General features: G+C 40.0%; 1 protein-coding gene across 1 annotated transcript in view; it reads left to right on the forward strand.

Annotated features, from left to right (window-relative positions):
• LOC105045488 (uncharacterized) overlaps positions 1-11885 on the forward strand; it is a 49396-nt gene extending 37511 nt beyond the window's left edge. The window contains exon 5 of the mRNA XM_010923781.4: positions 11031-11885. Within this exon, the coding sequence (XP_010922083.1) occupies positions 11031-11517 (487 nt within the window). The 3' untranslated portion in view covers positions 11518-11885. The remainder of the gene's footprint in view (positions 1-11030) is intronic.
• Positions 11886-14999: the final 3114 nt, after the last annotated feature.

Raw genomic sequence — 14999 nt, forward strand, 5'->3', positions numbered from 1 at the left:
CCGAGTTTCAATATCTCTAAGCAATTTACTTGTATGATAAATTGGTTTTTGTATCTCTGCATCATTTCGGACTAAAATCGAACTAACAATGTTAGCTGAAACAGACAAATACATGAATAACTCACCTTCAACCGGCTTTGACAGTAATGGAGCCACACCAAGATATTTTTTGAGGTCGTCGAAGGTAGCTCGGCATTCATCTGATCAATTAAAGTTTTTGATTTATCTTAAAATTTTAAAGAAAAGGAGACATTTATCAGCCGATTTAGAAATAAATCGATTGAGCGATGCCATCCGTCCAGTCAATCGTTGTACTTTGATGGAGCTTGGATGCTTCTTTTCAAGTAGAACTTGAATTTTTTCGGGATTAGCTTCGATTTATCTGAGTTACAAGAAAATCTAAAATTTTTTTTGAAGTCACTCCAAAAGCACATTTGTTGGGATTGAGTTTCATTTGATATTTGCATAGTTCTCCGAAAGCTTCAGATCTGCAATATGTCGATCTAACTCGATATTTTTCACCAACATATCATCAACGTAAATCTTCATATTGCGGTCAATTTGTTGCTTGAAGTCTTATTGACTAAATGTTGATATGTGGCATCTGCATTTTTAAAACTAAAAGGCATCATTTTATAACAATACAAATCTCTTTCAGTGATGAAGGCTGTGTTCTTTTCATCCTCGGGTGTCATTCTGATCTGATTATAGTCAGAGAAAGCATCCATGAAATTTAGTAATTTGTGTCCCGAAGCAGCATCAACAAGTTGGTCGATTCTTGGGAGAGAAAAATTATCTTTTGGGCAGGCTTTGTTGAGATCGGTATAATCAATACATATCCATTTTTCATTAGCTTTTTTAATCATAATAATATTTGCAATCTACTTTGGATATTGTGCTTGATAAATTCAGCTTTCAGGAGCTTGTCGACTTTTTCATCTACTGCCTTTTGTCTTTTCGGAGCGAAGATTCTTTTCTTCTGTTGCACTGGCTTATGCTTCGAATCAATATTTAGTTTATGCACAATGACATCGGTCGGAATGTCTGGCATATCAGAAGCTGACCATATAAAGACATCAGCATTGTTTTGAAGAAAGGATATTAGTTTTTTCTTAGGTCAGGCTTTAGCTGGGATCCAATTTGAACAATTTTTTTCGGATTTTCATCCAAAGGAACAGTAATGAGTTGCTCGGCTGGTTCTCCTCGATTTTTGTTGATCTCAATTTTATTTTCTTGATTGGGCATTTTGATCGATAGAGCTTTCACTAGTTTTTTTTCATTTTTGTGGCTATCAGAAAACACTGCTTAGCAAACATTTGATCTCTCTACATTTTTCCGACTTCATACTTAGTTGGGAATCGGACTAATAAATGATAAGTGAAAACTACAGCCATGAGGACGTTGAGCTTAGGTCGGTCAAGAATAGTGTTATAAGCTGATGATATTTTGACAATTAGAAAAGTAAGTCTTATGATTGACTGACGAGGTTCTTCCTCTGTAGTGATGGGTAAAGTGACTTCCCCTTTTACAGCTACAGAATTTTCAGAGAATCCAATTAGGAGGGTGTTGATCTGTTTTTGCTGATCCATTATATTCATTTTTTGGAATGCATCATAGAACAACACGTTAGCGGAGCTTCCATTATCAACCAATATTCTTTTTACATCATATTTTGCTATTATTATAGAGGCAACAACAGCATCATTATGAGGAGTCTGAACCCTCTAATATCATTATCAGAAAATGAAATTGTGTTATCCGTACACTTCCGCTTTGGAAGATTTTCAATTACCTCAACTGCCTCCCCCCAGTTCTATCAATATCTGAGATCATATTGATGACCCCAGTAGTAGGCTTGTTGAGCTCATTTTCATTGATGGATTTCTATCGTTGATCAGTAGCTTGACCTGTCTGATCTCGAACATCCTTACCGAGGTGATCTGGACAGATTAGTGCCTTAATTTCATCTTTAAGTTGTCGGTACTCAATATCCTGGCCATGATCTCGGTGGAAACCAAGGTTTGCTGAACCGGTACCGCCGGTCGTTTCGGCCGGCCGACGGTACGGTTCGGTATGGTTTCATACTGTACCGAACCGACGACCCGAACCGGAAGAAAGTGAGAAATTGAGAGAAATAGAGAGAGAGAAAGAGGAAGAAAAAAAAAAGAGGGAGGAGCCGGCGGGGCCGCCGGACGGCCTCCGACTAGCCGCCGTGGCCGTCGGAGGGCGCTGTCCACGCGCGCGGTGCCGCAGGCGTGAAACAGGGACATCGCGATGCCCCTATTTCGCAAAATTTTTTAAAAACGTGATTTTAAGTGAAGTCGGCAAATGATTTGTCGGCTTTACTATTTTTATTTTTTATTTTTAAAAATTCTTAAGTTGGCAACCCAGTTGCCGACTTCATAAGTTTAAAACAAAAAAAAAAAATCGAAACAAACGACGTCTGTTTCGAAAAAGAAGAAGGGGGCGGAGCTGCGGAGGGGCTCTGCCCGCTCGACCGCCCTCAGGCCGTCGGCTCGTCGGCCACCGGGAGCCTCGCAATGGAGGCACTGTCTGTCCGGTAGGTTCTCCACCCCCCTCCGAGCGCTCTCTCTCTTTTTTGCTCTCTTGAAAGCCCTATCGGGCGATACGGGGCTCGAAAGCCCTCTGGCGGCCGCAGCCGGCCACCGTCGGCCTCCGACGGCTCCCACCTCCCTCTCTTCCCTTCCCTCTCTCTCTTTCTCTCTTTTCGTTCTTTATTCGTCGGTACTGCCGGTGTACCGATTTTACTGGCCGAATCGTGCCGGTTCTCCGCCGGTCCGGTACGAGATGGGGTGTACCGGCTGGTTCGGCACGGTATGGCAAACCATAGTGGAAACAGTAGTGTTTTCTCTAATCTCTTTTTGTTGGTGGAGTCTTCATAGGATTAGATCGGCGGAGATATCCTTGATCCTTGATTTTCATTAGTATCTGAGCTCGAGAAGCAGATAATGAGGTGTAGGTATCAAATCCCCGAGGTGGACTTTTGGACCTCAGATTCTTCAGAGGTCATTCAGAACTGTCTTGTTGATTTCTGCGGTCTTCTTTTCGGAGCTACTTTTTTCCGTCCTTTTATTTCTTTGTTTGACGAAGTATTTTCTATTCCTGTTCAGCTTGAGCATACTTTTGGATCCAGATCAATATTTGTTCATAATTGTCTGGGTAGTTCTTGTTGAGAGAAAAGATCAGGCGATTGTTTCTGAGTCCTTACTTTAAAGCTGCCATTGCAACGGACTCATTGAAATTCTTCACTTAGTGTGGCGGCATTAAAGTGTGCCGCATCTCTCGAAGAGATTCATCCTCTTATTGTTTTACAGTAAAAAGATTGTTAGTATTCTTCAAATGAATTCGGTTATTATTAAAATATGTGATGAATAATTTAGCCAACTGTTCAAAAGATGAAATAGATCCTGACTGGAGTCCAAAAAATTAGATTCTTGCAGATTTTTTGAGAGTGATTGAAAGGTGATGCAAAGTAGGGCATCAAATGCCCCTTGTAATCTCACAATGGCTCTGAAGTCTTCGAGATGATTTAGGGGGTCAGTGGAGCCATTAAATGATCCCACTACGGGCATTTAGAATTGAGAAGGAATCGGTTCATTAAGAATTTCTTGAGAAAAGGAGAATCGTAAGTTGAAATCTCTTCTGTCTTGAGAGTGGCTTCTAATCTGTATCTCCATCAATTTTTCTGAAGATCTTGAATCTTTTGTCCAGGACCTTCCATACATGACTTCTTATGTGGAGCAAATTCTGCTTTTCAAGATTGATCAACACAATCAAGAAGATGATCATGGCGGAGATTTTGAGTTGGTTATTGAGTGTGATGTGAATGAGCTTTTTGAGGGGCTGCTTCTTGCTGTTGTTTTGTTGTACGTTGAAGTTGCTATATTACGACAGTAAGAGCTTGAACCTACTGAACCAAGAGATTGAATTGTTGGGGATTAATAGTAATCGAAGGTTGGGTATTCTCCTGAACATCTCCAGGAGAAGATGGTGCAGGTAAAGGATGATTTGGTGCCTTCTTGTTTACCATTTTCACCAAAATTTTTGGGACGACCTTTCTTCTAGCGTCAATCTGTTGCTGCAAGGCTCCGGAGGATAGATGACAAGATCAGTCTCGGATCGAATTGGACAGCTTCTTGGGTGAATTCGGCGAAGTCCATAGCAAATCCTGCAGAGAGTCCTAAAATCGGAGGGGTATCCTTCGGTTTAAGACCCTTCAATGATTAAATCAGACGAAGTCTTGAAAACAGGTTGTGAAAATAGAAGAATAGAAGGATGAGAAAAGAGACTGTACATAAGTAGAGAGAGGACTCTTGTTCCCTTTAGTGGGGGAGTTGAGAATGATTCAGTAGAGTCTCAACTCTACGAGTTCTCACTTGACTTACCTCTCGGAGAGTACTTTGCCCCTTTTATATAGAGTGGATTTGTTCAAGTTCTTAGGCCGTTAGGAGAGTTTGTTGGGCCGTTAATTTGTTATAACAGAATAGCCAGCTGTATGGAGATCGTGGGTTGTTTGCCGTCTGCCTCCGCATCGCCTCCGACGGCTGCAATTCCGATCTGGCCAACTCCCATGGGTGGATCCCACTTCGTTGCACCGCTACCGGCGGATACCTGGATGTTGCCGAGTTCTTGATCGATCAGTCTGCCTATGATGCTTAGCTCGCGCGAACAAGAGACAGGCAGAAGACGCCATTCGACCTCACCATCGACTGGGGCCACACGGGGCTCTACAATGCACTCAGACTGAGCGATGCGCTCCACCGGGCGGCGCATGGTGGCGACGTCACCGGCGTGCGGAGTTGCTTGGTGTGGGGGCTGGCGGTGGACGGGAGGGACCAAAATGGGTGGATGGCACTCCATCGGGCGGCATTCAAGGGGCGGATCAAGGTGGTGAGGGTACTGATTGATGGTGGAGTGCAGCTGGATGCGGTGGATCAGGAGGGTTTCTTTGTATAAAAATATTTCTGCCGCTGAAAGGGCTTCTTTGGCTTCTTCTCTTTCTCCATTTGATAGGAAGAGGGTGATAGTTACCAAACATACTTTTTGCTTTTTTGCTTTTGTTCTGTAGCAAAAATAAAAAAAAAAAGTATTTTTTGGAAAGCAAAAATCAAAAATCAAAAAGTGTTACCACACGCACCCTAAAATTATCTTCTTCGCTACTTTTTGGTACATGTTCATTAATTATTCTTTTCAATGTTGTCAGATTGTTTCTCATCTTGCTCTCACTTTGCTCATTATGGACTTTTTTTTGGCATGCCCATGTATTTGCCTCTTTGGTTTAGCATACAATTAACTACCCACCCATGTTGCAGTGCTTGATTTAGTCTCATGGGGTCTAGTCTTCACCAAATTGTTGGTTACTACAATCACTATGGCAAATATTTAGCTTAGTGGTATGTCAGTTGGTTCATATGGATATTTATCTATATATCTATTTATCAAGGTCTTTTAAACCATGGATTGAATCTATACCAAAGAAGGGTGGGTAGGTACATGTACTGAGGATTGTACCAGTGAAGGGAACAATTGGATAATACATGGATGCCCCTTGGACATCATTGATGCAGCAATTTTTGGCTCTAAATTGTGGTTTGGGTTTTTTGTGATATTTTCCTATCGAAATGCTATGTTTTTCAAAGGTAAGAAAGCTGCATATATCAACTTTACTACCCTAGCTATGGTTTCATGTGTGCTTGCTCGGATGGGATTACCCCTTGCCACCTGGGCAAGGGGGTGGGGCTTCAACTCCGATTGGTATTAGCCCTTGAGAGATGGGGTAGGTATAGTGCAGAAGGTGAGGATTAGCCCCTCCTAACCTTAAAAAAAAAAGGAAGAAAAAATATGACTGCAATTTCATGCAACAAACTTGAAATCAGTGTAAATGTTTAATTGTGTTAAACTATCAATGTTCATCTTAATACACTAGTATTACATGCACATTGTTACCATCAAGATTTTAAATCCTATGGTACAGAGGTATCCCGGTATCTCTATGGAACGGGATGCCCCACTGTCTCATCCCGTCCTCTCCCCATAGCTATCTCAATGGATATCCTTTTTCTCTCTTTCCCTTCTTTTCTTTATTTCTCTTCCTTTTCTTTTTTTTTTTTCTTCTACCTTCCTTTCTTTCCTTTTTCGTTCTTTTTCTTATCCCTCCTTTTTTTTCCTTTTTCTTCTTCTTTGTCTTTCCTTTCTTCATTCTTTCCTTTTTTTTTTCTCCCTTCCTTTCTTTTTCTTGTGTGCAATTTAGGAGAAATGCCATGATATTTTTAAAATAAAATTATCAAGATTATATGAACACTTTAGGCAAAGTGTTACTATGTTTTTATTATAATCACAACTTTATGAATACTTTATAGATATATCCCAGGTAATGATAAATTTTAAGTATCTTATGAAATCTTAAGTAACTAGAAATAAACCTAGTGAATAAATTAGACAACTTGCAAAGCTATTCCATTAATTTATTTGTTGGATAGCATTTAAAACTCTCCTTCTCCTTGTACGTTTTTTCTCTTTCAGTAAGGATTAAAATATGCAAACACCACATATATATTTATGCACATAGATGCATCCATTTGATGCATGCATACATGCATCCATTTTCATGCATGCATGCATGCATCGATGCGTACATACATATACATGCCTAGGTAACACCATTTGTTGTATATGTGTGCATACATACATATGCACACCATGCCCCTGTGCCTAAGTTTTTTAAGGTTGCCAAGTGTCACAAACTTAGCCTAAAAGCTTAGGTAGTTAGGAGGACCAACCCAGGATAATAAACCCATATGGCACCTTTTTTATTAGTCAATGTGGGACTATGATAATCTCCCCCATCCAACCTCGTGATGCCCTCATCACCATGGTTCACCAAACTTCCTTGAGCTGGATGGTTCGGGGCGTGTTGAACCGTACTGATTGCCAAGTAGTGAGGTTTAGGCATTTGATTTGGAATGCCAGTAAAAATGGAGCGAGGGAGAAGGAAAAATAGGAAGAGAGGGATAAGAAAGGAGGGAACGAGATGGAAAGGCCGATGGAGGCCCGTCGAGACTGTTGGAGGGCCGTCGAGGTCTCCGAGGCTCCACGGTCCTTTATGAGAGAGATTAGAGGGAGAGAGTGGGGAGGGAAAGGTAGTAGGAAGGCCACTGGAGGACCATTGGGTGGTCATCATGGCCGTCGGATGGTGGAAATCCACCCCTTGGACGTTGCAGATTCGAAATAGGGGCAATCCACCCTTGTTCATCATTTTTCGATTTACATTGAAGCTAGCAGACCAACATTTTTTGAAAAAAAATGCGATGAACGAGGGATCCATTGCTGTTTTGAACCTACATCATCTGTGGGGTGGATTTTCGCCATTCGACAGCCACGACGGCCACCTGACAACCCTCTAGTGGCCTCCTCATTGCCTTCCCCTCAATTTTTCTCCCTCCCCTCTCTCTCTTTATCTCTCTCTCCAATCTCTTTCATGGAGGATCGTGGAGCCCCAGAGGACCTCCGGTGTGTCTGCCAGCCTCCTCCCTTCCTCCCCACTCTCTCTCTCTCTCTCTCTCTTTTCTTCGGTTCTCTGTTAGTTTCATGTTGGTTCAGGTCTATTACGGTCTGGTACAGGGGCATACAGACTCGTACTGTCGGCTGGTCGGCATGGGATCTGACTCCGAGTCGGTGAACCTTGCTCGTCATGGTTGGCTCCTACTTGAGAGACGGCAGCCCACCCATGGCTTCGGTCCTACTCAACCCTACCGAATCTTCCTTCACTTTGGTATCTTTGAGTGAGAGGTCTACATGACAAATAATGACTGTGATGCATAATCAACCTAGCTCTAATACTACTTGTCACAGACTCGCAGCCTAAAAGCTAAGTTGTTAGGAGGATTGGCCCAGACTAATAAACCCATGTGCTACCCCTTTTATTAGTCAATACGGGATTGTGACACGAGAAACTTGGCACCTATTCCTAGTGTTTAGGTACCATCATGCCTATCCCTTTGCTTTCCAAAATTGAAATTGTTTTGGATGAACTACTTATTGAGGATCTAGCATTGCAATTTTGTTGTCTGTTTAAAGGGATCATTGTAGGGCAGCATTTTAGAGGTGATTGTTTTGCTGTTTTTATTGATTTTGAAGTGCCTTGGTCTTTTTTCTCTTGATCTTGCCATTCTTTGTCAAACAACTTTGGCGTATGCAACTAGAGGTACAATCGAGTCAAGTTGAGTCGAGTGGATAGAAGCTCGACTCGACTCAAAATACTTTGACTCGAAATTCGACTCGAGATCAACTGAGCCTTAATATTCCAAACTCGAGCTTAGCTTGATGAAAAATAGGTAAAATTTGAGATCGACTCAAATATCAATCGAGCCATATAACCGAGTCGAGTTGAGCTTAGACTCAAGTCAAGATCGTGTAGCTCGCGAGTGACTCGACTTATTTGCGCCCTTATATGCAACTGATTTTTTGACATGTTACCAAGAATATCACTAGTGGTGCTTCCTCTGCCATGCTGGTTGTCGTCGATGCTTCCCTATCCTTATGGGTATTTGATTTTGAGATTGCCAACCGGATTACCTTCAAATAGCTTATTTATTTATTTCCCACCTCCCAAGACAGCCATACCAACCTATTCTTTAATTAGAGAGGCCAGCTTATGCTTATTTCCTGCACATCATTCGCGTACTGGGTTTTTGCCATTTAAAAATTTGGTATCAATTTTGCTATATTATCTCATTTCTTATCTGTGCTAATGTATGTCAAAGGACTGGTAGAAGTCATTTATTTGAGTTTCTACATTTGATGGCAAAAAGAAGGGTACAAAGAAGTGGTTGAAGATATCATTAGTATCAGTTAGAGGCTTAGTGCATCATGTCTTTTCGTCTAGTGGTTCCTCAGCCAATTTCTTTTTTGTTAGTATTTTATTTTACATTACATGTGACATTAGTACCTTGCCTTTCCTCTGGGCAAAGGCTTGGACTTATTTATTTTAGGTTGCTTGGTGATGTATATGGCCATATTGCATGTCCCACAAATTATCAAATGAAGTAAAATTTTCTGCATTTTTATATTATGCTTGTTGATATGTGCAGCTTGCCCTTTGCATTAATGGGTAGATTATGTTTTATGTTCATTATTGATTACTCTTTCTTGGTAAGTTATGTTATATGTGCCTCGAACATTTTATGTGCTGCATATGTAGCTTTTTCACAATAATGGTTCATATCCAGTTTAGAAAACCTGTGAAGGCCTTTGGAAATTGATTTTGATATTTCTCTTTGGTCAAAAAATGTTACAGCAATATACTTTCATGCGCCAAAAGGTCATGTTCCCAAACAAGTATTATGGAATTATTGATAAAAAATAATGTATCTCAGATGTTATCTCTCGATCATCACGGGACTTGGCCCTTCTTAACTAATCTTTTAGCTGTGCCATGGTATTTGCTCATTCTAAGGAATGACCAGTAACTCATGCTTATGGTCACCATCACATGTTACGTATTCTTGATATCAAGGATTTGAGTTCTGGTGGGACGTCCCATGGGACAACCGGATGAGGTACTATCCCATACAAGATATGCCATCTTAGTACCAGATTCCATACTACTGCCACCCTGTCATTGTGTCGGTAATGCTTGGTATAGGGCCGGTTCGAGGTACCAAGTATTGGTACATCCTCATACCATGTACTGTATCGAACTAGTATGGTACAATACTCTCCATTCCTCCGATTCGGCACGGTATAGCGTACTCTGATCTCATGTATCAGGACAGGACTGTCCTACCATGATTCCAGCATCCATCCCAATCTGCATGTCTTGGGACATCCGCTATTGCAAGTATCAGGACGGGATGGGATGGCGGCGCGTCCCGTTTTATGGGAAAACTGGGACAACCCCATCTCAGAAAATTTAAAATCCTGCTTGATATAATCTTCTTCCTCTTAGCAGCACTTGGATTACCATTAGAATATCTCATCTACATTTTTGTGAGCATGCAAATATGGATTGTCTTGCTAGAAGTCTGATGTATATGTTTGTTGTAATTACACTTGTTTTATACTTGAGACTTCTTATGACATTTTGATGCTTTCTTTGATTTTGCCTCGATTGATATTTAACCTGATTGTCAGGATTTCTGAAGTTCTTAATCTTGATGCCTCTCGTAGTTGCTTTGCCTGTCCTGATAATCCTTAGGATTACTATGCTTGCCCAATCTCATCTATTGACAATCTTGCCGCTGTGTATTTAATATGTACAAGAGCATCATATTCTTTTTTTGTTGGTATGACTTATTCTGTATGTTTGTAATTTAAAACAACTTCTGTTTCACAAAGAGTGGTCTAGAATTGGGAGATTGGCAAGCTCAACTCTTGAGATCTTTCTTTCATGCCTCTCAAAAAAGTTAAAGCCCACCTCCATCAGAAGATATCCTATGGTTAGCACTTATCTGGTCTGAATAGCTTGCGGACTTCAAAAAGGCCAGCATAGCATGTGCTCTTAATATCCGCATCAAGCTTGCTGACTATAACCAACTTGAGTATGAGGCATGGTGCTAGAGCTATAGATTCACATCATTTTATATAATTTTTGTACATGTAAATGTACTAGACTCTTCATTTATTACATGAGTGGACCCACTGTGCCACATCCATTAGTTAGAAAGTGTAGAGCTTTTATGCAGTGTTCTCTCTTATACCAATATTCTTGCTTCACAGTGTTTTAAACTACAGAACGAAACTTGTGTTTCTACCATCTTAGTCATCAGAACCTGTTAGACTTGGATATCAAAACCTTTAATGACAAAATATTTTACCCTGGGGAGCAATCATGCTATAACAAAGTATATTGCCATTTCTTAATGACTTCAGCGTGCCAGTCAACTGTCAAAATAATTGTAGGCAGAAATATTTTTCGATGGATTTGTTTCATCATCTGTATAATGCCTTATTTTCAGGCTATATTGCAATTGATTTCAAAATGGTTTCATTGTTTTTGAACTTGTGAGTAGGTGGATTAACTTGAAAGTTCCATTCCAAGAGGTGTTTGGTGGTGTGCGCTGCAATCTAAAGGAGGCAGTTCAGCTGGCTGGCCTCGCATGGGAGGGCCGTGCTCACTGTGGCCTTGATGATGCCCGCAATACGGCACGCCTCCTTGCCCTTCTCATGCGCCGGGGCTTCAGGTTCTCCATAACTAACTCACTAGTGTGGCAGTCTGGGGATCACCCGCTGCCCTGGCAGTTACCACCCGACTACCCGGTGGACCCTGCCCCGCAAACTCAGAAACTGAAAGATCTGGTGGTCCCTGCCTTTCAGTTCCATCCTTTTATGGATCCCGCCACTGGGGAGAGGTGCAGCTACTGTTTCTGTGGCGTGAGGTGCAGCAAGTCTGTGGTTCGCAAGCCAGGGCCAATGCAGGGCAGGTGCTTCTTTGGGTGTGGGAGATGGACAACTACAAGACGTGCCGTCTGTAATTACTTCATGTGGGCCTCACCTTAATGGAGGAGAAGACTTCTAGTACTGGAATATATCATCAGAAAAATCATTTCTGTACAGAAGGAACGAAGTTTGATCTTATCAATAGTTGGGAAAGCAATGAGCTCGTGCAGCGTGGTGGGCTGTTGCTTCCGTATATGTATACTGTTACAGTTTGTCCTTGTTCCTGTTACTGAAACCCTTAGGTACTTGCCTAACCTCTCAAACTGACTTCTCATTGACAGAAGAGAAGGGGGATGGAATATGCTGCTTAAGGTACTTTACATGCTTAAGACATGTTTGTTTATCTAATAAGCTATTAGAGTTGGACCTTCTTCTTTTTCTTTTTACTTAATGGAAATCTGCTGGACTTATTGCCTGGGGCAATGATATATTGCTGTTATTGAGTTCTGATGTGCGAATTGGATGATTGAAGTATATGTAACAAGAGTTCCCTATCAACTGATCTAATGCTTAATATGTATATTTCTAAGTAAATGCGGACCGCTTATGTGAACGAAGTTAAAGACCTAATTTCTTGTATTTGGTGTTGATATCTTATGCTCCAGGCTTTTGTGTATGATATTGAATTGTCCATCAGGCAGTCAAAGACAAGTGGTAAACTTCGTTGTAGGGGATGAATTTGTACTTTGAATATGTTGTTTAAACACATCAATCTTCCTTTCTATCCTGAATTCCAAGCAAAACTTATGCAAAACGGTTTTATAAAAGTCACTTTAGAAATATAGGTTGGAGATGTTGGTGGAAACTTTTAGTATAGTATGATGTAACGATGTGCATGTTAAGCTGGAAGCGTGGTGAAAATTAGTACACAGAATGAATAAATAACTAAGGAGGCATTTTATTATAGACTATATAGCAAGTTCACCTGCTTTGCTTTCGCTCTTGAATTGCAGGTGATGCAGATGTTATCGTTGGCTAGTGATGCATGTGCACAGCACATGGTAAGCCATCTAATCCAATGCTTACAAATTGAATGACGCATACTACACGTCTGTCTGCTATTTTAATACAAATTAAAGTTTATTGTAGTATTGCAAATATTTTGTAGAAATGGAAACAACAACTATTATGTTCGGATTAAAGGTCTGTCGCAACTATTTCGCCTATATCATTGTCCCTCAAAATTCAGTCACTAATCAAAGAATTGAAAAAGTAAAGTGGTCCCCTTGTTGTAGGTGGGCTGGAGGCTTTGTTCTTGTGAAACATCTAGTACTCCATTTACTTTGTCTCCAAAAAAAAAAAAAAATCACACGAGTTCCTTGAAAACTTGATAATATCCATCATGTAATGGGTATTTTAGATCTGTTTCACAATAGAAATCATAAAATAGATTCTTATTCAAAGAGCCAGGTTAGAATTAGATTGATCATATTTGGATTCAGATCCAGTCAGATTAAAATTCTATAATTGGTGTTTTACATCAATGATCTAAATCATTGAATGTGATTTATTATCTAAAAATTTTTTACACACAAAAAGTATTTAATTTAGGGGTCCCTAGTTTGTTCATCAAGTAGTCAAAAATTGGACAATCTAAATAAAATTGAATTAGATATATCTTTTGATTACTTGATGCATAAGTTTGAGGTTTTCAAATTATATGATTTTTGATATATAATTAGTTTATAAGTAGTAGATTATATCCAATAGCTTGGATCATCAATGTAGGATCTTCATTGTCCAGTTTTGATCTGATCAGATCTGAGTCCAAATCTGATCGATTTTATCTAAATCGGGTTTGTCGGTCCATGTAGCTCCTAACCTTTTAAAAGCCTGCTCAAAGTTTAGCACAAATTCCAATCTTTGTGCCACAGGAAGGAGAGGGAAAAAAAAAAAAAAAACCATGGAAGTCTTTTTCTTCTGAGATGATTTGGACTGAGAAGTGTTTGGCTGATAAAGTCATGCTTAAATGAGCGACCTAATCCATGAGTTCCGTAGGATGTTCAACGGTATCCTATAGAAAAATCTCAAGAAAAGATAAGGTGTCCATCTCCACTTGAATCGAGCCAATACCAAGGATGACGGCCTGTTATTGGCCAACCAAATTTGAGAGCCGTCTTAGAGAAATAGGCCATTACCTAATTGAATCATGCCAACTCCGAAGGCGGCGGCTAGGATGAAAATTCATACATCAGCACAAATATCATTCCGATGGATCTGCCTTCATGTATTTTTTCAAAGATTCACTTGAACCTTTAATTAAATAATAAATATGCATGGAATATTTCCGTTTCGGATGGCTAGATACAAGCTATTTGCTATGGGAATTAAGAGCTCGGAACTCCATGCCCATGGTGGCTAAGAGAGAACATGCTGAATATAATAGAAAACTGCTTTCTGTTGTCTAAGATGCAAAATTATCTGGTATGGGAGTTCTGTTAAGTGGCAGATATCAATAAGCAGCAGAGTAGGTCAGCAAGAACTAAAGTAACGGCGAAAGGCATGAATAGGTAATGGGAACAAAAAGAAACTAAAACCCCAGGCTCATCTAGCTGCTGAATTCAAAGTTTGGCTTTTTTTTTTCTTTTCCTTTTCTGGTGAAGCATGAGGGTATTCAGTTGGCTTGTACAGTTGTACACCAACGTTGTCTTCTTCTTCTCTTCAGCAAATTGCTTTTGGATATGTGTGGACGAGAAGAAACCAGGCCAATATATCATGTTTGGGCACGGAGAGGATCCGCGAACGAAGGTGCAAGCAAAGGAAAGACAAGAAAATCGACTAAAAATAGATTAGAAATGGCACCTTCTTCATGGAAGGCAACATAATACTAGTAAATTACGTGCGAGATTTTAAATTTCAAATGCATGGATTCTCGCCGAAACCGAAGTGGGAAAGAGATACGTACTCATTGACTGAATAAAATAGGAAAATAATTACAAAATTTTAATACTAACTATAAATTCCAAATCGACCCACTAGCAATCCATAAAGATTACTGTTAATACTTTGTCATAGAAAACATCATATACAAGATAAATGCTTTTAAAAAAATATGAATATAGTATTTACAAAAATTTAGGTCTAGGATATTTTAGTTAGTTCAATAGGCATAATCAAAACCAGCTTTATTTTATTTTAGAAGTATTATATACTGGTAATATGTGTTGTTTGGGGATCTAATTTGGTGAAACCAATTTTTTTTTTAAGGGATAGAATTCAGTAAGGAAAATGACCAAGTGGTATGTCTGAACAGTGCAATATATCCAAAGGAGGATAAATTTTTTCCCTATTTTGCATCCTCTATAGCATCGTTCCGATGCATTGGAGGGTCAATATATTTAATGGTAGATCCCGGCGAGCTCAGTCACCACAGGAATCCGACTTTATGCCCAAACTACCCCTAACATTAGCAGATTATTACGAGGGATTGAATCGCGTAATATTAGTGGTGGCCTTTTCGTAATAAAATTCTAATTAGGAAGTATTATTTTCGAAAGAGTTTTCGAAGCAGCGACCCGCGTCAGCCGAAGGAAAATAAAAAG

Source organism: Elaeis guineensis, chromosome 5 (genome assembly GCF_000442705.2).
Source record: "Elaeis guineensis isolate ETL-2024a chromosome 5, EG11, whole genome shotgun sequence".
Lineage (NCBI taxonomy): Eukaryota > Viridiplantae > Streptophyta > Magnoliopsida > Arecales > Arecaceae > Elaeis > Elaeis guineensis.